This window comes from Mus pahari, chromosome 4, assembly GCF_900095145.1.
Source record: "Mus pahari chromosome 4, PAHARI_EIJ_v1.1, whole genome shotgun sequence".
NCBI classification, from domain to species: domain Eukaryota; kingdom Metazoa; phylum Chordata; class Mammalia; order Rodentia; family Muridae; genus Mus; species Mus pahari.
The window spans coordinates 86,070,323-86,092,064 of record NC_034593.1 but is presented as its reverse complement, the minus strand read 5'-3'; the positions used below and the strand labels follow the sequence as shown (position 1 = coordinate 86,092,064).

General features: G+C 45.7%; 2 protein-coding genes across 4 annotated transcripts; both read left to right on the top strand.

Moving 5' to 3' along the window:
- Nucleotides 1-1,802: 1,802 nt before the first annotated feature.
- C4H1orf54 (chromosome 4 C1orf54 homolog) lies at nt 1,803-10,289 on the top strand. 3 transcript variants are annotated; one of them, XM_029538066.1, is made up of 7 exons: nt 1,803-1,874; nt 2,199-2,263; nt 4,169-4,255; nt 5,072-5,130; nt 5,741-5,866; nt 9,363-9,461; nt 10,179-10,289. In XM_029538066.1, exons 2-6 carry the CDS (start codon nt 2,218-2,220, stop codon nt 9,456-9,458), a joined length of 414 nt encoding a protein of 137 aa, XP_029393926.1. In that variant the 5' UTR covers nt 1,803-1,874; nt 2,199-2,217; the 3' UTR covers nt 9,459-9,461; nt 10,179-10,289. The 3 variants fall into 3 exon arrangements, with proteins under 3 accessions (XP_029393926.1, XP_029393925.1, XP_029393927.1); XM_029538065.1 differs by having other exon boundaries at nt 9,360-9,461; XM_029538067.1 differs by lacking the exon at nt 9,363-9,461.
- A 2,280-nt stretch (nt 10,290-12,569) lies between these two features.
- Ciart (circadian associated repressor of transcription) lies at nt 12,570-16,544 on the top strand. The gene is made up of 6 exons (XM_029537934.1): nt 12,570-12,645; nt 13,215-13,619; nt 13,760-13,835; nt 14,129-14,207; nt 14,324-14,435; nt 16,005-16,544. Exons 2-6 carry the CDS (start codon nt 13,275-13,277, stop codon nt 16,518-16,520), a joined length of 1,128 nt encoding a protein of 375 aa, XP_029393794.1. The 5' UTR covers nt 12,570-12,645; nt 13,215-13,274; the 3' UTR covers nt 16,521-16,544.
- Nucleotides 16,545-21,742: the final 5,198 nt, after the last annotated feature.

Below are 21,742 nucleotides of genomic sequence, written 5' to 3'. Positions count from 1 at the left end.
CCTACCTATTACTAGAGGAGCTTTGTCGGGGAAAGATCCTGTTAGAATCTAGAGACAAAAAAGAGCACAGGATAGAGGTTGTGGGAAGATAGGGACGGACATTGTTCTTAATTTGAATTAGAGGAAATGACCCAGAGAAGCACCCTGAGGGATCAAAGTTAGGCATAAAAGTTGGAACTCTTTGGGCAGCCTGGTATAGGAACTACGTCTCAAATGAAGCCTCCACTTGTATTCTGTAATGACAGAATGAGAAAAGCAGGAGGAGCCGGGAGAGAAATATTAGGAAAATGTTTGGAAGGAATCCTGGAGTCACAAAGCAACTAGAGCAATGGGACTGAGGGGAAATGACACCCATCCCCTCCACCCCCGCCCCACACCGAGCTGCCTGGTTCCTTTGATGTCATACTTCCTTTATTTATAGTCTGGAAAATAAACTTGAGTGGTGTCTTTTCCTCAGGCTGGGGAGAAAGATTTCATATTAGCAGGAATCATCATTTGTATGAGGACGGGTTGGTCCTTAGGAGTCTACAGAACAGAGCAATCCTATGATGGGATCTGAGCATTTTGATCATATATGAGAAAAGCGTTTTTGAGGGTATATACAAAGCAATAACAAACTACAGAAAAATTTAAAAGATTACCGGGTGTCCTGGAGGTTTTTGCAAAAAGTCACAAGGAGGGGATTGGCGCGGGGGGAGGGGAGGGGGCGGTCACTAGATGCATCGTTCCCCAAGGTTAGGAGGATGGGAGCGTCCTGTCCAGTGTTCAGGATTCCACGTGTGTCCAACAGGCTGAGTCTGGGGAACTGTGGATAAGACCACGCTTCTCTGTGAACTGTTAACAGCTGTGGGGAACAGTCTGCAATCCCGTTCTGTGCATGGTGAGTCCACAGACACTTGCACAGTGTTCAAGGGCTCATTTGAGATGCACAGCAAGTATTTACTAGGCATGTGGGGCTTGTGGGGCTTTTCTTTTGGTGTTTTTTTTGTTTGTTTCGTTTGTTTTTTTTTCCGAGGCAGGGTTTCTCTGTATAGCCCTGGCTGTCCTGGAACTCACTCTGTAGACCAGGCTGGCCTCGAACTCAGAAATCCGCCTGCCTCTGCCTCCCAAATGCTGGGATTAAAGGTGTGCGCCACCACACCCGGCTCTTTTGTTTTAATAGCTATTTTTATGTGTGTGGGAAGGGGTTGTGTCATGTATATCTGTGCAACATGTATGTGTTCGGTGCTCTTGGAGGCCAGATGAGCACATCAGAACCCTCGGAACTGGGGCTCCAGATGATTGTGATCCACCATGTGGGGCAAGGACATAGCCAGGGCTACCTGTGAGGGAGTGGAGAAGAGCAGGGGCTGGAGGAAGAGAAGGGGCACAGTGAAAATAGACAAACCCAAGAACCGTGAGTAGAGCTGTTAAAGGAAGGATGCACAGCCGGCGCAGGGGGTGGGGGCGGGGGCTGGACGGAGCTCTGGGGTTTCTCCGTGTAGCCCTGTCTGTGATGAGCTGCCTTTTGAAGGTTGAGAATCGGAGTTTCCGTTGGACCTGAGAGTAGTGAGATTTTCTTTTTTCTCTGTGTAGCCCTGGCTGTCCTAGAACTCGTTCTGTAGACCAGGCTGGCCCCGACTCACATGCCTCTCGGCCTTCTGAGATTTTTTTTTTTTTTTTTTTTATCAGCAGCAATGCAGAAGGAAATTTGGGAGTCGAACAATGGTTCATAAACATCGCTACCATCCTCCAGACAAGACAGGCAGAGAAGAGGCACTATTTATTTACAGTCTTAAAAAAAAAAAAAGTCCTCACCCTTCCTGTCATCATTCCCACAGTGATAAAAAAGATCATGTTTCCCTCGGAGTAGAGAGCAACCCTGCATGGCAATGGTAACTTAAGGCCTGCAAGAAGGAGCATTGAGAGGGAGGAAGCAGAGGAGGAGAGAGGGTGAACTTTGGTCCCAGCAGTGGGAGTCCTGAGCAGACCGAATCCGGGGCTAGGGGCTCTCCAGGAATAACAAGTTAGCATCCATCAAGGGGGTTGAGGGGGTTGGCTCTAGGTCCAGCAGCTATGTAAAGATCTACTGAGCGAGTAGGCGGAGAGTTCTGTCCCCTGGGAGAAGAACCACTCCAGAGCCCTCCCAGCTTCAGAGCAGCAGGGGAGGCGGGGTAAGTGTGGTGGGAAACAGCAATTTCCTCTCTTTACTTACACAGTGATAGTGCAAAATCCAGAATGGATGTCCTCTTTATAGCCCTCCTTGTTGCACCACTCATCCTGGGTAAGTCTCCTTCTGACCCTGGCCTTCTGTGCCAGGTCTTTTGCTATAAATGGGATGATACAGACAGAGGTACATCGGGCATTTCAGCAGGAAGCGAGCGGTACTGCTTTTCTCAGCTGTCGGAATCCAGGGTTGGGGGCAGAGCGGGAATCTGGAAGGTGGAGCCAGGAAACCAAAGGCAAAGCAAAGTGAAGTCTTGTCAAAGAAGAGACAGGCCAGTGGAGGATGGGGCTCTAAAGAGAGTTCCTTTGGCAAGACTGAACTCAGATTTCTGTTCCTGTCACCACAGAGCTGAGCAGAAGAGTGAGGAGCAGTAAAGGAAAGAAGTGGGCGCTTGGAAGTCAAGGGAGCAACATCATTTGAGCGGAGCCAGAGGCTCTCCTTCCCACAAAGCACAAGAAAACAAACCTCCTATTAGCAAAGACATAGGTGTGAGAGCCAAGCTGGATGGCACATGCCCAACGCTTGAGACATAGAGGGGAAAGAGTCAGAAATTCAAGGTCATCCTTGACTACATAGTGAGTTCCTGACTAGTCCCAGATAAATAATACACCCTCAGCTGGGTGTGGTGGCTCATGCCTTTAGTCCTAGCACTCTGGAGGCAGAGGCAGGCAGAGCTTTACAAATCGAGTTCCAGGACAGCTACACAGTGAAACCTTGCCTCAAAAATAAATAAATAAATAAATAAATAAACAAACAATTACCCCCATACCAAAAAACAGAACCAAGCTTGGTGTGGTGGCTCCTTTAATCCCAGCATTCTTGAGGCAGAAACAGAAAGGTCTCTGTGAGTTCTAAGCTAGTTTGGCTTACTTGATAGTTTCTAGGTTGGTTACAGATACATAGAAAACAATGTCTTTTAAAAAAGAAAGAAAGAAAGGAAGAAAGAAAGAAAGAAAGAAAGAAAGAGGAAAGGAAAGGAAAGGAAAGGAAAGGAAAGGAAAGGAAAGGAAAGGAAAGGAAAGGAAAGAAAAGAAAAAAAGAGAGAGAGAGAGAGAGAAGCCAGTATAGGTTGGCTTAGCCCAGTAGAAAACTGGCTTCAGAGACAGGGTCCCAAGAGTAGCTTGGCTCCTTCCCCTCTTTGTTCTCTGCCAGCCAGGTGTGTCACTGTTTCCCTTTCCTTTAAATCCTGTGTCCTTAGTTTGGGGTTGGAGGGATGTGTTTAGCAGAAGGCCTAGAATTCTGGACTCAGTAATCAAAGCCACACAGTGTTAGCTTTGGAAGGGGAGAGACGCTACAATGGGCCATCTGGTCCAGCTGCGTTACTTTTAAGGAAGGTGATATGAGCCCAGCTGTGGTGCTGCATGCCTTTATTGCCAGCATTTGGCAGGCAGAGGCAGAAGCAAGCAAATTTCTGTGAGCTGGAGGCCAGCCTGATCTACACAGTGAATTTCAGGACAGCCAGGGCTACATAGAGAGACCCTGTCTCAAAAGGGGTGGGGGGTATGAAGCAGACTTATGAAAAGCTCTGCTTAGTTAGCAGTGGAGCTGGAAATCAAACCGAACCTAAAACATTGAGTGTTAGTCTTTCATGAGAAAAATTTGGGAACATATGGAATCTATATGGCTTTTCTAAATTTTTTGTCTCTGTCTTCCACTTTTAAAGGCTTTACATATATCTATCTCCCTTGGGGCTTAGAGAATGTGAAAGAATCTACTTTCTGTCCTGGGAGTTCTGCATGGAAAGCAGAGTACTGTCCTCACTGCAGCTAGGAGCCAGGAAACTTGGGCCAACATAGATGTACAGAGGCAGGCAGACCTCTGGAGAGGAAGCAGAGAGATGCTGGGAGATCTGTGATCAACAACATGTGTGCTGTTGCTAAGGAGCTCCAGATGCCTAGCTCCTTCTGCACCGTTGCTAAGGAGTTCCAGATGTTTCTGACCTGTAACTCTTGCCCCTTGCAGGACAGGAATACGAGGATGAAGAACAGCTGGAGGAGGGTGATTACTATCAAGTGGCATATTATTATTACACAATGACCCCTAATTATGGTACGTATGTGAAAGGCTCTGACTGTTAGTGGAGTAGAAAGATTTGGGGACCACTTAGTTCCAAGATTGTCCTTCATTTTGCAAAAGAACAACAGGACCAGTCATCATTTTGACTGTTAACAAAACTTTCAAGACTCTTGGTATTATTTCTTAGGCTCATGATTTAAAAAAAAAAAGTAAGAATTTTATGTGTATGAACATTTTACCTGCATTTATGTCTGTGTACCGCATGTATACCTGGTGGCTTCACAGGTCAAAAGAGGGCATTGGATCCCTTGGAACTGGAGTTACAGGTGGTTGTGAGCTAACAGGTGGGGCTGAGAACTGAACCCACGTTCTCTGGAAGAGCAGCTAGTACTCCTAACTCCCGAGCCACTCATCTCTCCAGCCCCTTAAGCTCATTATATTGTTATGTTTTGGAAAAATGGTTGGGACAATTTAGAAAATTTCCAATCTGTAAATTATTGTACATACTAGAGTGACACTATAAATCCATACATACTCACAAACAGATAAGATTTAGTTTTCAGTATTATTTTAAATTATGCGTATGTGGTGAGGTATGTACTGGAGCTGGAGTTATGAGGGGTTGAGAGCTGCTCAGTGTGGATTCTAGAAACTAAACTGGGGTCCTCTGAAAGAACAATCCATGTTCTTAACTGTTCAGCCATTTCTCTGGCTTGAATTCACAAATATTTTAACACTACAGCTAACTAGAAGTAGGTTACACCAATACATTGTACAATGTCAGTTAGGAGAAGTATCCTTAGTGTGAAGTTTCTTCCCCTTTCATTTGTTTCTTTTTCTCTTGTCCAGATGACTTTAGTGTAAACTTCACTGTTGATTACTCCATGTTTGAGTCAGAAGATAAGTTGGTGAGTGACTTCTCTACCAGGACAAATAACACTAAAACAGAACCAGGGGCCAGGACAAATAACACTAAAACAGAAACAGGGAAGTGCTAAAATGTGAGGCTGGGTGTGGTAGTCCAGTTCTATAATCCCAGCCCTTGGGAAGCAGAGGCAGGAGGAGTGTTGTGGTTCAACCTGGTCTACATGGAGAGTTCCAGCTCAGTGACTACATAGTGAGACTGTCTCAAGGGAAAAGGAAAAGAAAGAAAGAAAGAAAGAAAGAAAGAAAGAAAGAAAGAAAGAAAGAAAGAAAGAAAGAAAGAAAGAAAGAAAGAAAATCTGATAGATAGAAACTAGGATGTGGGTCTCAAATAGATCTTTAACTATAGCTGGGAGAAGGAAGCCAGAACCTAGTAGGCTCACTAATACACGGAGGAGGGGCAGTTAAGGGACTTGATGAATGGAATACATACATACTCAATCTGTGCTAGCGGCAGGCCCAGACAGTCCCTGAGCCTGTGGGGTTGATTGGGAGGCTTGCTTGTAGGAAAAGAGGGAAAACTCTTAACTAGAGCATCTATGGAGATACTGGATGGAAGAAATGATGACTGTTTCCCAATCCTACCGAGGGCAGAACAGGTTGAATAAGGAGGTAACAACAACAGAAGCAGTAGAGACTACAGCCTCTTCATACAGTCTTCATACAGAACCTGTGGACCATCAGAATCCTGTAACCACAAAACCAGTGACCACAGAACCAGTGAGTCAAATGGGGATTAAGGAGGAGGGAGATATGGCATCTCTTACCCAGATAGATCCCAGGGCTAGTGACCTGCAGTAAACAGGACAGGTTTTGCAGGAGTGGAGAACTGCATCATTAATACTGCTATGGAGGTATCGTTGTTTGGTTTCCTTTTACTGTAATAAAACACTGACAAAACCAGTGTGGGGAGGAAAGGGTTTATTTCATCTTACAGTTACCCAGTCATCCTTGAGAGAAGTCAGGGCAGGAGCTCGAGGCAGGAACTGAAGCATAGACGTAGGAGGACAGTGCTTACTGGCTGCCTCCCATGGCTTGCTCAGCTCACCCTGTTATACCACTTGCCCACAGTGGGCTGGGCGCTCCCACATCAATCATTAATCAAGAACATTCTCCCAAAGACATTCCCACAGTCCAATCTGATGGAGGCAATTCTCCAATTGAGGCTCCAGCATCCCAAGTGTGTTTGTGGATGTAGGTGTGAGTATGTGTGTGTATGTGTGTGTGCGTAAGTGTGTGTGTGTGTGTGTGTGTGTGTAGGTGTGCATATGTGTGTGTGCGTATGTGTGTGCCTGTGTTGAGGACAGAGGACAACTTTAGGGCCTGTGTTGAGGACAGAGGACAACTTTAGAGACTCAGTTTGTTGGGCTTGAATGTTGTGAATTTTTACCTGCTGAGCTGTTTTGCCAATCCAGATTTTATATTAGATATAACTTGAGACTGACGCAGCTTTTGTTTGTTTGGTGTTCTGTAAGGAGACATGAATTTGGACTTGTTACCGTTAAGGTAAGAGTGAAAGCTGCCAAAGGAAGAGTGGCAGAACAAATAGCTATTTTTGTTTTGTTGTTGTTGTTGTTTTTGTTTTTGTTTTTTCGAGACAGGGTCTCTCTCAAATAGCTATTTTTGGTGTCTTGGGTATGACAGGAGAGTCTATAGAGGGGGACAGTATAAATCAGGAAAAAAAATGTGCAAGGGCCTGCATAGGTAATTTGAGAATTCTGTTTTCACCATGTGGAGTTGGGGGACAGGACGCTTCCTTGCTGGAAGGAGAGGAGAAGGAGGAGAAAAAAATCCGAATAGGCCACCTGTGGGGATGTTGGATGGAAGCAGGTCCAACCAGAAAGACCTTTGTAAAAACAAAAAAAGTGGCAAATGCTTTTAATCCCAACACTCTAGAGGCAGAGGCAGGTAAATGTTTGTGAGTTCAAGGCCAACTTGGTCTGCACATCGAATTCTGGGACAGCCGGGCTACACGGTCCTTGTATTAGAAACCTTTTTTGAGGGGCTGGAGAAATGGCTCAGCGGTTAAGAGCTCTGACTGCTCTTCCAAAGGTCCTGAGTTCAAATCCCAGCAACCACATGGTGGCTCACAACCATCCGTAACGAGATCTGACTCCTTCTGGGGTGTCTGAAGACAACTACACTGTACTTACATATAATAAATAAATAAATCTTTTTTAAAAAATGTAAGAAAAAAGAAAAGAAAAGAAACCTTTTTGAGCAGTAAGATGGCTCTTCAAGTAAAGGCGCTGGCTGCCAAGTCTGAGGAGCTGGCCCATGTTTGATGCCTGAGACCTGCTTGGTAGAAGGATAGAAGAGATTCCCAAGAGTTGTCCTTTGACCTCCACACTTGTAACATCCTATACCCTTCCACCTAAATAAGTAAATGTAAAAAAAAATTACACAAGGCCTTTCATATTTCCATAGTAATATTATATACATCAACTTAGGGATAAATCTACAGATAGTCTGACGTGTCAGGCTAGACTTTAGGTTTATAAGCAATAAGGAGCCCAGTAAGTCCTCCAGCAGGGTGAAGACACTGAGATTAACATCTAGGAAACCCTTCATCTCACTATATGAAGGCGCAGAATGGAGCGGTTTATACTGTCTCAGGGACACCTGCTAAAGGGCTGAACTAGGGGTGCTGGTGCAAACTGAGAGGAGAAAAATAATGTTAGAACAACATGCCTTGTCTATCTTCAGTGATAAAGAGGGAGAATTAAAATAACCTACAGACTCTGATCATGTTTGGGGAGAACCACTGTGATGGCTCAGATGGCAAGGATGTCTGCCAGCAAGACAACTGGGGTTCAATCCCTAGGACCTATGTGACAGGAAGAATGAACACATTTCCCCAAGTTATCCTCTGACCTCTACACATGTACTCACACTCACAAGCACACACATGTGTGTACACACACACACACACACACACACGAAGCAGAAATACAATCTAATAAACATGTTTGGGAAAATGTTTGAGGCCAGGGTGGTTTAGGGGAAAGTGATAAACTGGACAATCTTGTGTATATGTTCTGAAGGCTGCTGGACTAGATCAGGTGTGGAGACCTAAGGGCAAAGTTACCTTGTGAAAGTGGAAAGGCCAATGACTAAGGCAGCGGAGGCAGATAAATCAACCAAGGAAGTGTAAGAGGCAGGCAGACAGCCAAGTCTGAGTTATAGGGAGTGGAAGAGAGAAAGCGTGATATGATCAATCTAAAGCTACTGAGAGCCCAAAGAGGAAGAGGCATGGATGCCCCCAAGAATGTAGTTTGAGTCATTAAGAGAAAGTTAAATTTGTGGAATAAATGAGTACAGAATGTAAGCTGGGTGAGGTGTCTACGACTCCAAGACAGAGGCAGGTGGATCTCTGAGTTTGAGGCCAGCTTGGACTATAAGGAAAAAAAAATCTCAAAAGTAAGGAAGGCACATGAAGTGGCACACATGGTTTTGAGGCAGAGGCAGGTGGATCTCTGAGGCCAGCCTGGTCTACAGAGTGAGTTCCAGGACAGCCAGGGCTACACAGAGAAACCCTGTCTTGAAAAACCAAAACCGGCGGCTGGAGAGATGGCTCAGCGGTTAAGAGCACTGACTGCTCTCCTGAAGATCTTGAGTTCAAATCCCAGCAACCACATGGTGGCTCACAACCATCCACAATGAGATCTGGTGCCCTCTTCTGGTGTGTCTGAAAACAGCTACAGTGTACTTACATATAATAAATGAATCTTTAAAAAAAAAAAGAAAAGAAAAGAAAAGAAAAACCCAAACCAAACCAAAAACAAAAAAAGAAAGAGCAAAAGGACCAGAGAGAAGCATGGATGCAGTTGAACACAAATGGGAGGATCCAGTAAGATCAGTAAGATTGACAAGCAGTAAATACCCCACACATGTCTGGAAATGTGTGGTAGGTTCTCTATAGATGGTAAGCCCTGCTTAAACTCAGGACTTAAGTCTCATTTATTCTGTCCCTGAAAAGCATCTAGTGCAAAGTCATGCATACAAAGGGTAAAAAAAATTCAATGTTATTGAGAGTTGTGGCCTCCCAAGTAGGAAGAATTCTTATTGTGGTAGGGAGGCGGGCAGACTCTTCTTTGAGACCAGAGGTAAAGAAAAAAGGGGTTAGTGTAAAGAGACTGTCTTCCTGGAGAGGGGATGGGACTGCTGGAAAGGTGACAATGACCTATGTGTGTGTATGTGTGGGGTGTTTTAGCAGAGTCCAGATCAGAATGATGCCATGTCCACGCTGCAGAGTCCTGTGTCCTGCCTTCTGTTATGGACCCTCCTTCAAGGAGGGGTACATTTTATGTAGAAGGTAAGAGGGCAGCCGCTGGCCTTAGTGGGGTCCTATAAAGTAATTCTTACCAGTTACCTTTTGCTTGTATTTCCAACCTGGACATCAGTTCTCATACGGTTAAAGAAGGAAGCAGGCTCACCTTTAGAAATATCTAATTATCTGTTCTTGAAAAATTTGAAAGATGTTGAAGCAAAGACTTTTGTGATGTCATTCTCTTATTCGGATCTGGGAAGATTTTCAAACCTCCTAGAAGAGAGGCAGGCTGAATGGAGAAGCCTTTTCCAAACTCCCAAGAAGTCTGGAAAATCAGAGCTGGTTCTATTCTGCCCAGGTTCGAAGTTATAGCAGGTGCCAGAGGTCAAAATGGGTGTGTCCTACAAGCCTGTAGAGCCAAGAGGCAAAGTTCAGCAAGAGGCAGAAGGAGGCATGAAGGATGGAGACTCCATCTTAGAACCTGAAATCGGTGGCGTTTGCATAGAGATGAGCAAAGAAACTTCCTTGCTTTCCTGCTCTTGGTTTTTTGATTTACTATTTTTAATTGTGGGGGGGGGGTGCGTTACATGAGTATGGGTGCTCAGGCTAGAAGCCTGAGAGTTCCTGGGAGGAGAGTTTACAGGGTTTTTGAGCTAGCTGACATGAGTGCTGGGACTGGAACTTAGGTCCTCTGTGAAAGTGTGTTCTCTTAAATACTGGGCCAGCCACCCTGACCCTGTTTCTATCCACCCCCCTTCCCAGGTGAAAGAAGGCCCCTATCACTCTTCGGACTAGAATTCTTTGGCAAGAATTTGGATGAAAAATTAAAAAAAAAAAAATGGGGCTGGAGAGATGGCTAAGAACATTGACTGCTCTTCCAGAGGTCCTGAGTTCAATTCCAGCAACCACATGATGGCTCACAGTCATCTGTAATGGGATCTGATGCCCTCTTCTGGTGTGTCTGAAGACAGTTACAGTGTACACATATACATACAATAAATAATTCTTTAAGAAAAAATAAAAATAATTAATTTTGCCTACTTCTTAATGAGAGTCTGTTCTAAAGTCAACCCTGACGTGAACACTGACGTGAACCCTGACGTGAACCCCGTACACCAAAATTGAGGGGCATGAAGGGCAGATTAGAAAGAGAATTATAAGCCAGGGAAGCAGAAGCAGGCAGATTTCTGAGTTCAAGGGCCAGCCTGGTCTACAAAGTGAATTCCAGGGCAGCCAGAGCTATACAGAGAAACCCTGACTTGAAAAAAAAAAAAAGGAATTAGATATCAACTAATTAGAAGGAATTATACCCTATTAATAAATAGTTTAGCCGGGCGGTGGTGGCGCACGCCTTTAATCCCAGCACTTGGGAGGCAGAGGCAGGCGGATTTCTGAGTTCGAGGCCAGCCTGGTCTATAAAGTGAGTTCCAGGACAGCCAGGGCTACACAGAGAAACCCTGTCTCGAAATAAACCAATAATAATAATAATAATAATAATAATAATAAATAGTTTAGAGTAGAATAGAGAATATCACAGATAACAGGTTCATTCTGAGACTGTAATTCTAACTCTATTTTTTGTTTCTTTTTTTTTTCTGAGGGTCCCATGTGGCTCAGGTTGGTCTTGAACCTATCTCCTTGCATCTATCCCTCAGGATTACAGAAGGCATGAGCCACCACATCTAGATTACTTATATTTTATTTGATATTGTCTTGAAATTGTGTTTGAGGAACAGTGCTGAGGTTTAATTTAGAAATCCTTTTCCACAGCTGGGCGTGGTGGTGCACGCCTTTAAACCCAGCACTCGGGAGGGAAGGCAGAGGTAGGCGGATTTCTGAATTCGAGGCCAGCCAGGGCTATACAGAGAAACCTTGTCTCGAAAAAAAAAAAAAAAAAAAAAAAAAAAAAAAAAAAAAAAAAAAAAAATAAAAAGCCGGGCGTGGTGATGCACGCCTTTAATTCCAGTAATAGGTAGGCAGAGGCAGGCGGATTTCTGAGTTCGAGGCCAGCCTGGTCTACAAAGTGAGTTCCGGGACAGCCAGGGCTATACAGAGAAACCCTGTCTCGAAAAAAACCAAAAAAAAAAAAAAAAAAAAAAAAGTGTCTATTCTCTCGACCCTAACCAGAACTAGAGTGCCCCCTTGCGACTCCTCTGCGTCAGTCTACAGGGTCCTCCTCGCCATCGTTTCCTTTAACTGTGACTTGGTGCAAAGGATGCTAACGTCTGTTGGTGACTCTCTAAACTCCGGACTTGCTTTTTTCCTTCTTCAACGTTTCCCCAGTTTTCTCCAAGGAACAAATAAGCTGAAGTCAGATAAAGCCATAACCTTGAGGATCAAAGATCCGCTCTACTCTGTTCCCTGTACCGAGAATCAGAGAATTCTGAGTGAAGGGTCCGAAGGGCCCGGGGCAGAAAAGTCAGGGACAAGTTCGGCTATGACCTCTAGAGTCTTGGCGGGCTGGCATCCGAGCTGGGAACGTGCGTGGCAAGTTACGTAAGAGCCGGCTGGAGAAGACGCGCGGCGGGAGCCCCGGAGAGAACGCGGTGTTCCGGCCGCAGTCCCCACCCTCCTCGCCCAGCAGGGCAGGAGGCACCCAACTTGGTGGCGAGGAGGGGAGGATGAAAGAGTGGGGAGTCACGAGGGCGAGCCGCCGACAAGGGAACGGATGCCCGGCGTCACACGTCCGTTGTCACACACGTTGCGGACACGAGCTGCTGACGGCTCCCACGTGCTGCGCCCGTGCGCGGAGGCGCTCAGAGGGGCCCACGTCCCGAGGCGCCACCTCCGTGGCTCGGCCCCGCTCAGTACACTCCAGCCGTGCGGCTCCCTCGCAGTCTCGTCCTATTTAAGGCTACGAGCTCCACCCTTTTCCGCCCCTTCCTTAATTTTCACTTTTTTCCATCCTCCTTTTTTATCACCCGAGGAGCCGCATGTACGGGCGGAGCGTGGACTGCTTCCCTTCCAGCCAATCACCACTTGGCTGCCTCTCTATTGGCCGAGCCCCCGCGTGCTGCAGCAAATGGGCTGTGAGCGTCTGCATCTAGAGTCACGTGTTGCCGGTAAGCTATCCAATGGGAGCACAAGGTCTGTGTACGCAGGGGGAGGCACGTGCAGAGCCGCACGTGTCTGGGAGGGGGAAGGGGCGGGACCCACAGAGTGAGGCGGCGGTGGGTCGGCTAGACCCGCACAGACAGTGAAGGAGCTGCTTAGCGACCGACAGACCCAGGTAAGCGGACGAGAGCCAAGCGCTCTCGGGAAGACGACCCGGAGCGGGTGGGCATGGAAGACCGCAGATCGGGGTGTTGGGAGGTATTGCATCACCTGGCAGGCGCGACGGTAGACTGACCAGCGCAGTGCACCTGACGGTGAGGGATGCGAAAGCTGAGGAGCCACCGGGTGTCTATGGGGCCGGTACTCTGGGGACCTGAGGTGGGTTCTGGTGCGCAGAGCAGCCTCTAGCGGGTGCCGTTTTTAGGTCGATAGGCTCCCTATGAGGTCTGGCCGGGAACAGCCCAGAGCTGCAGGCTGAGGGGAAGGTGGAAAGTCGGTTATTCACTGTAAACCCAAGGGAAGAAAGACTGTGTGGGGTCAAGAGCTCTGCGTGGGATGGCGGTCTAGATTTTGAATGCGGCTGGAAGAGCAAGTTTTTTTTTTTCCTTGTTTCTATTGAGAACGGAAAAACAATAAAACAAAGCGAAAAACCGTGTTACTGTTTAGAATGCCCCAGTCTCCCAGTCCCTTTCCTAATTCTTTGACTCTGATTTCAGACTCCCTGGTTTTGCTTTTCAATTGCAGGTTCTGATCTTTGGTACTACGGGAGCTGCTCTTCAGCCCCCCAACCCTGCTCCTGGACTTATGGATTCTCCATCTAGCGTTTCTTCTTATTCCTCCTCCTCTCTATCCCCATCATTTTCCACGTCCCCTGTGAACAGTGACTTTAGCTTCCCTTCTGATAATGAGAGGGAGGGCAAGGGCACCCATGAGCGCAGGCCAACCACTGTGGGTCAGAGAGGAGGTTCCAGGCCCAGTCCGGGCCCTATCCGCTGCAGACATCGACCCAGGGCTTCTAGTAACCAATATACAGCATCTCATCTGGAACAGCAAGGATCTGAAGTCAAAAGATCAAGAGACGGTGAACTGGAGACAAGTCTAAACACCCAGGGATGTACTACAGAGGGAGACCTGCTCTTTGCTCAAAAGGTAACAGAAAGCTGAAAAGGTAGTGCAGTGTCAAACACCTAATTGGTTGAGAAGGACCCTATGATGATGGTATTGGCTGCCAGATACATTACAGCAGAAAACCACCGCTGGTCTCAAAGTCTTGTGCTGTTTTTCTACAGTGTAAAGAACTCCAAGGGTTCATACGGCCCCTCACAGACCTACTGGACGGACTCAAGATGGGTCGCTTTGACAGAGGTAATAATCTGATTAATTACATTTCTGGGGGTAGCCCCTTTTCTGAGTGAAATCTTACATTTCTCTTTGGGACATGGGCTATTCTGTTTGCACCTGTAACTTAATTTCTTTATGTGAATTCATTTGAACCCCATCTGTCTCTGTCTTTCCTTTACATTTACCTCAGTCCCCACCTCTGCTGTTTTCCTCAATGCTGGGAGTGAGCCTAGAGCTTTACATTCCACAGACAAGTTCTCTGCCGCTGAGCTGCATACATCCCATGCCCTCTAATCACCCTTCCTCTTTCACCCTAGGATTAAGCAGCTTCCAACAGAGTGTGGCCATGGACCGGATCCAGCGTATAGTGGGTGTTTTACAGAAGCCTCAGATGGGGTAAGTTTCCCTCTTCCCTTCCTCCTCTCCTCAGTATCTTACTGAGGGAGGCCTGTACAATTCTCTCTGTTTCTTTTTTCATAGTTGACTTTTAAAATATCCTTTTTTTTCCACAGAGAACGTTATCTAGGAACCTTGCTGCAGGTGGAAGGGATGTTAAAGACTTGGTTTCCTCATATAGCTGCCCAGAAATCATCCTCGGGAGATAGCAGGCACCAGATAAGCAAGGTACGACCCTAAAGACCAAGGAAGAGCTGGGAGAAGAATCAAACACAGACTGTCTGGAGAATGTCTCCCTCCAGTTCCCTTCCCTTTTCTCCCCCAGGGAAGGGCATGTCTGCCTGACTTGATGCATTACTGTGATTTTTAGATTTAGCCTAGATGTTGGCTCTATTCTGTTGAGATCTCACAAAATCCACTCCTGCCCTCCTGTCAAAGCTCATCTGCTTCCTGCACAGATACAGAAGGGGTTTAATCTTCATCTCACAAGAAGATGCCTTCATTTTTCTCTTCTTGTCCTCCCCTCAAAACCCTTTCCCTCTCCATCTTTTTTTTCTTTTTTTTCCTTCGAGACAGGGTTTCTCTGTGTAGCCCTGGCTGTCCTGGAACTCACTCTGTAGATCAGGCTAGCCTTAAACTCAGAAATTGGCCTGCCTCTGCCTTCCAAGTGCTGGGATTAAAGGTGTGTGTCACCACTGTCCGCCTTTGTTTTGTTTGTTTTTCCATCTTTTGACTTCTATCAACATAATTTTAAACCTTACATAGTGGGTCTCTCTCTCTTCTCTCTCTCCCTCTCCCTCTCCCTCCCTCTCCCTCCCTTCCTTCCCTTTCTTATTTGTTTGAAAACAGGGTTTCTCTGTGTAGTGGCTGACCTGCAACTTGCTCTGTAGGCCTGGCTAGCCTTAAACACAGATGCATCTGCCTCAGCCTCCCGAGTGTTCAGATGAAAGGTGTGCACCATTATGCCCAGCTAAATCCACTATAGTTTCTAGTGATATGAAAATGATTGGCTGAAAAATTAACAGGATCATGCCTCATAAAGAACTAAACATGGAAAATGAGACTTTTTTGTTTGTTTGTTTTGTTTTGTTTTGTTTTTCGAGACAGGGTTTCTCTGTATAGCCCTGGCTGTCCTGGTACCCACTTTGTAGACCAGGCTGGCCTCGAACTCAGAAATCCGCCTGCCTCTGCCTCCAGAGTGCTGGGATTAAAGGTGTGTGCCACCACACTCGACTGAGACCTTTCAACACAGAAATTAAATGTCATTTCAATTTCTCTGGCTGGCAATGTGGTTTATGAGACTGCATTTCTGCCACCTAGTAAGCCCTAGGTTTGATTTAAAGAAGTCGAACAGGAATTACTGTATAAATAATGAGAGCCATGGGACTCTTTAGGAGCTAATTAGACTGCATCTTTTTTGTTTTATGACAAGGTCTCATAGCCACCGGTGATGTTGAACCCTGTAGCCAAGGCTGGACTTGAACTCCTGATTCCCCTTGTGCTGGGATCACAGGCTTGTATGATCATTCTGAGGTTGCATCTTTTTATCTTGTTTGTTTCTAGTAGCCTCATACAGTCTGTTTCACAGAGTAGCCTCCAACTTTGTGTTAAGTAGATGGGAGCATTACTTGATTGCTAAAATTTTTACTTCATCATCACCTGGCAAGAACACACCTGTTGCACAAACGTTTGTTTGCACTGTACAATGAGTCCTCAAGGAAAGCAAAGGTCTGTGCTTAAGTGAAGCTCATGTGTAAGCTTTGTTAACTCCTGGTTTTCCGTTTCCCGATTCTCTAGCACTTTCCTAGCCACCACGGTGACCCAGGTGCTGCTTCTCCTGCACCTCTCCTAGAGAAGATGGGCCAAACACAGCTGGAACATTTAGTTTTGAAACCAAAGCAGCCTTGGCATCTCACAGGATGGCCGGCTATGAACCTCACCTGGATTCATAGCACTCCAATTTGTAATCCTCCCTTCAGTTCCCAAGGCTCCACCTCTGGCCACAGCCCCATAGGCACTGGAACCAGCATTGGTGTCATCCTTGTCCTCCAGAAAGGAGGCCAGCCCTTCACCCATTCTGCCCCAGGCACTCCAATCCCACCAACTACACTGTCTCCCGTCGTCCCTGGTGATCTGAAGAAACTGTCTGGTGAGGAGCCTCGTTGCCACAGTTTGCCAATAACACTGCCATCAGACTGGAGTTGCATCCTTTGTCCGCCTGTCCTACCTACCACAGACAGAGAGATGACTAAAGGACAACCAGAGCCACAGACGATTAGCCATCCCCCAGTTGCTCCGGATCCTCGGCCCTAACCCAGGCTCTGCAACTGTCCCCTGATTCCCAATTTGTATAAATATATGTTTTATGTGTATTTTTTTTTTACTTTTATTGTATTTGTGTGAGGAAATATCAATCCTTTCTGATTAAAGACATTTTTTACTTAAACACTTTTCTGACTGTTGTAAATTGAAAACTTTGAGCCCAGAGAACCGTAAATATCATCCACTGATCCACTGAGCTTCTGAAAAGAAGATAGGACAGATGTGACCACGCTAGGTAGAGCTGGGTTGGGATAGTGAAAAACCTGTGGGGAGCACCCTTGGGACTCTTTCTTTCTGTCTGTCTGTTTCTCTCTTTCTAGACAGGGTTTCTCTGTGTAGCCCTGGCTGTCCTGGAACTCACTCTGTAGACCAGGCTGGTCTCGAATTCAGAAATCCACCTGCCTCTGCCTCCCAAGTGCTGGGATTAAAGGTGTGTGCCACCACGCCTGGCCATCCTTGGGACTCTTACAGGTTCAGAACTGAAGTGTTTGGGTTTTTTGTCTGTTCGCACTCAGAAACTAGTACCTTTCCCTTTGTGTCTCTCCCTGTGGAATCTCCCAGCTGGCCAGACAAGCAGGTTCTTCTGCTTTGGTACACTTCTGCTTTGATGGGAGCTGTTGATGCTTGGGGGTAAATGCGTATGTAACCTGCTGCTGCCGCCTTCAGAAGAGGGAAAGCCCAGTCACTGGGGTGCCAGTTTTGAAGAGGGCATAGTGCCCTAGAATTGTCGAGGTCAGGGTAGGAAGACTCAGAGTCTGGGCCATACTCCTATTCAAACAACTAAGTGCTAAGTGTATGCTAGGCCAAAGAAAGCTACTCAGATGTTACTAACTGGAGCCCATGAATGGATCTCCACCCTTTTCTGTGTATTCCTTTCTTTCTGTTCGCCCTAGTTTTTACCAAAACCATTTCCTCTCTCATCCGCAGCCTTCCTGGAGCATCAGATAATTCTGTCTTCTTAGTCACTGGCTCTCAGCTACTCAGCACGCTGCTGCTCAGTAGTCAGCTTCCTCCCATTCCTCAAGCCCAGTGTTCTGATAAATAAGTCACCTCCCTTTATTTCAGAAAATATGACCTCCTTTTTGAGGCAATCCTTTATTTGTGTAGGTCAGGCTGGCCTAGAAATCAAGGTGATGCTAGTTCCCCACAAATTACAGGGTGAAACACCACTCTTAGCTCCGTTTATGATTTTGATGGCTTTTTATATCTTAGTTTTTGAGACAGGGTTTCACTGTGTAGCCCTGATTGGCCTAGAACTTGTCACACAAACCAGGCCTGTGTCTGCCTCCTGAGTGCTGGGGTTAAAGGAGGCTTGAGCCAGGGGCTGGAGAGATGGCTCAGTGGTTGGGAACACTGCTCTTCTGAAGGTCCTGAGTTCAAAACCCAGCAACCATATGGTGGCTCACAACCATCCATAATGAGATGTGATGCCCTTTTCTGGGGTGCCTGAAGACAGCTAGTGTACTTACATATAATAAATAAAAAATAAAAAACATTTTTAAAAAAGGCATGGGCCACCATGCCTGGCTCATTTCATTTTTTAAGACTTATTTTTATTTTATGTGTATTATTATTTGCTTGAATGTATGTGCACCATCTGCATGGCTGATACCCAAGGAGACCAAAAGAAGGCACTGGATCCCCTGGATGTTTGATGGCCACTATAGAGGTGCAGGGGGCCAAATTCAGGTCCTCTGCAAGATAGCAAGCATCTCTCCAGGCTTCTGGATCGCCTTTTATTTGTTCCTGGAACTCACTCTGTAGACCAGGCCTGCCTCTGCCTCCCGAGTGCTGGGATCAAAGGTGTGTGCCACCATGCCCGGCTCTATTTGTGAAACTTTTAACTTATATTTGCTACCTATAATAATTACTTCCCCTGAGTCACCAGTTATTGGCTTGCTGAAAATACTGTTTGAGCCAAAATATCCCCTTTTTCCTCTTTGCCCTATGGTTCTGCTCCGTCTCGCTACCACTCAGCACTAGGGACTGAACTCTGGTTCCCATGCAAGCTAGGCAAGGGCTCTACCACAAAGTCTACAGCCCCTATATTCACCAAAATTCCTCAGAGTGGTTTTTCTAGTACCTCACTACCACTGCAGTCAACTGTCTACAGCCCAGCTCACACTACTTTCATTCTGTTGCACCTTCCAAAGGAACTAATGAGCCCACAAAATCAGCACTAAAGTATTTTATAACATACCTTCCCCCTAATCAATAGTGAAAGCCAGGAGCCTTCACAAAGCTTGTGTGTACCGTATCACTTGACACTTAATGCTACCTTCTGAAACTTTCCTCCCTTAGATCTTGTGACTATATACAGTCCCAATTCTCCTCTTACCCAACTGGCAGCACTTTCTAGGTTTCTTAATGGCCCCATTTCCATCTACCAGAGTGTGGGTGTGCTCTGAGGCTCCAGTCGTGGTTTTTCTCTCTCTCTATTCAATCATCTTATCCTTCACCCTGGGATACAAAGTCTCCGAATCAAACTGCCAAGTACACGTGTAAGTTTCAGTAGAAGATCTCTGCTGGGCATATGCCCCTCTGCTGCTCATAGAGTCAAGCTAGGCTAACAAGTTACACCAGATGAAACCATCAGTAAACAAACTGGCCTGCAGGTCTTTGGGGAAGCTTCGGGATTTAACTGAACATCATAAATCATCTTAACTTTGCATCATCTGTCCTAAGAAGGCACAGTGAATGTATGCATTTCTGTTGGGGAGTTTATTTGTATATTTGTATATCACTTATACAAAAAAATGATTGAAGGAGCCAGCAACATGGCTCAGCAGATAAAGGTTCTTGTGGGCAAGCCTTACTGAACTGGACATGCAGATTCCACACCATGGAAGGAGAGAACCAACTCCCATAAGTTGTCCTCTTATCTCTGCACATGCACATAACTATGTAGGCTTACACACACACACACACACACACACACACACACACACACACACAGAAAAGGCTTTGTTGTTTTTTTAGTTACAGAGGGCTATAGAGATGCTCAGCCATTAAGAGCACCCATTGTTCTTGCAAAGGACCAAAATTCTGTTTTCAGTACCCACATGGTGGCTCACAAACCTGTGCAATTCCAGTTGCAGGGTATCTGACCTCCTATGGTGCACATACATGCAGGCAAAACACTCATACATATAATACATATACAACAAATCCAAACACTTTCCATTAGCTAAAAATTTATTAAAGTGCTAGCATTTTATGGCTGTGGAGGTAGCCCATACAGTGCTGGCAGTGTATGCACAGAGCCATGGGTACACATGGATGTCATCTCAGCAGCTGGGAGGTAAGGCAGGAGGATCATAAATTGATGGAAGGTCATCCTCAGCTACACATCTTCTTCCAGACCAGCCTAGACCCTGTTTTAAAAGACGTCTGAGGAACACTGGAGAGATGGCTAGGCAGTCAAGAGGAGTAGCCATCTCATCATAAGGACTGGAGTCAGAATTCCAGAAACCATTTAGTGAGCCAGGCCAGGGCATCCCACAAATCTCTATACAGCTCTGAGAGATCTGATGCCCTCTTCTGGGCATGCACAGGAATATGCACGTGTACATACATCTGCACATACATTCACACATAGGCATGCAAGAATGAACACACACACACACACACACACACACGTCTTTAAAGTAAAAGACCTGGTGAGATAGCTCAGTGGGTAAAGGCCTCTGCCACCATTAAGCCTGAGTTCAGACCATGGGACCCACCCAGTGCAAGGAGGGAAACAATTCTGGCAAGTTGTCCTCTGACCTCCATACATGTGCTATGACACATACACATGAGCTTTTATGCGAGCTCTTGTACACATGTACACATGCATACACCTGCACACGCACACAATGACTCCTCTTCTGTTGATGAATATATGATGGCAACATTTTTCTAGATATCTAGACTTAAAACTTGGGGGCATTGCAGTTGGGGAGAAGGCTCAGAAGTTGATAGTACTGACAGCTCTTACTGAGGACCCAGGTTAGATTCCCAGCACCCATATGATGGCTTACAACATCTGTAAATCCAGATCCAGTGGATCTGATGCTCTCTTCTGGCCTTCCTGGACATCAGACATGCATGCAGACAACACCCCCCATATACATTTACAAAACCTTTTTTTCTTCAGTCTAGTAAAAAAGAAAATGATAACAAGGGGAGAAGAGTTGGCTCAGCAGTTAAGAGCACTTGTTACTCTAGCACAGACCCAAGTTCAGTTCCCAGCATATACATGGTAGCTCTCAACCATCTGTAATTCCAGGCCCAAGGGATTCAGAGGCACAAACATAGCGCACATATACATACATGTAGGCACACACATACATGTAGGCAAAATACTCATATACATATAATAATAAAATAAACCTTAAAATTAAAACAAAAATTAATGAAGTATCTTTACATTATATCCCATTTGATTCTTATGACCAATTTTGTGAGACCAACAGAATAGATGTTATTGTCATTTTACAAATAAGGAGCCAGATTGAAAGTTCATATTTAACAAGATCTAGATTATAAGTATTTGTAGGTCACAGATCTCTATTTCTTCTACCCAAGTCTACCACTATAGCCCAAGAGAGCCATATACAATCGACAAATAAACATGGTAGTATTTATATACTATTGCGCCACCACGCCCTGCCCAATATTTTTATTTAGACAAAAAGTGCAGACTCTTAGTTTGAATAACTTGTTCAAAGTCATATGCCTGCTGATGCTTAGAATCTGGACCTAGAACTCCTTTCTAACGGATTGCATACTGTCCATAGAATTAATTTTGCACTTATTATATGCAACCCGGCCTAAAATTGTGTTTACATACTGTCAGTTGTGCAAGAGACACTGGAATAGTATCAACAGTGCTTAGCAGAGGACAGTCATTCAATTAGGTTTGTTGACAAGCACAATGGTGTCTAGCTTCAGTTTGGGACTTTGGATTTGGCTTACTACAAGGTAGGCTTAAGTTTTGTGTAAATACCTATTAACTGATAATGACCTGGCTAGATGGCCCAGTGGTTAAGAAAATTAATTGCTGCCGGGCATGGTGGCGCATGCCTTTAATCCCAGCACTCGGGAGGCAGAGGCAGGTGAATTTCTGAGTCCGAGGCCAGCCTGGTCTACAGAGTGAGTTCCAGGACAGCCAGGGCTACACAGAGAAACCCTGTCTAGAAGAAGAAGAAGAAGAAGAAGAAGAAGAAGAA

Coding starts and splice junctions, on each gene's coding strand:
- C4H1orf54 (XM_029538065.1), top strand. CDS start 2,218: ATGGATGTCCTCTTTATAGCCCTCCTTGTTGCACCACTCATCCTGG. Junction 2,264..4,168: donor TGTTGCACCACTCATCCTGG/GTAAGTCTCCTT, acceptor TGCCCCTTGCAG/GACAGGAATACGAGGATGAA. Junction 5,867..9,359: donor AACCAGTGACCACAGAACCA/GTGAGTCAAATG, acceptor GGGGTGTTTTAG/CAGAGTCCAGATCAGAATGA.
- Ciart (XM_029537934.1), top strand. CDS start 13,275: ATGGATTCTCCATCTAGCGTTTCTTCTTATTCCTCCTCCTCTCTATCC. Junction 14,208..14,323: donor TTACAGAAGCCTCAGATGGG/GTAAGTTTCCCT, acceptor TTTTTTCCACAG/AGAACGTTATCTAGGAACCT. Junction 14,436..16,004: donor GCAGGCACCAGATAAGCAAG/GTACGACCCTAA, acceptor CCGATTCTCTAG/CACTTTCCTAGCCACCACGG.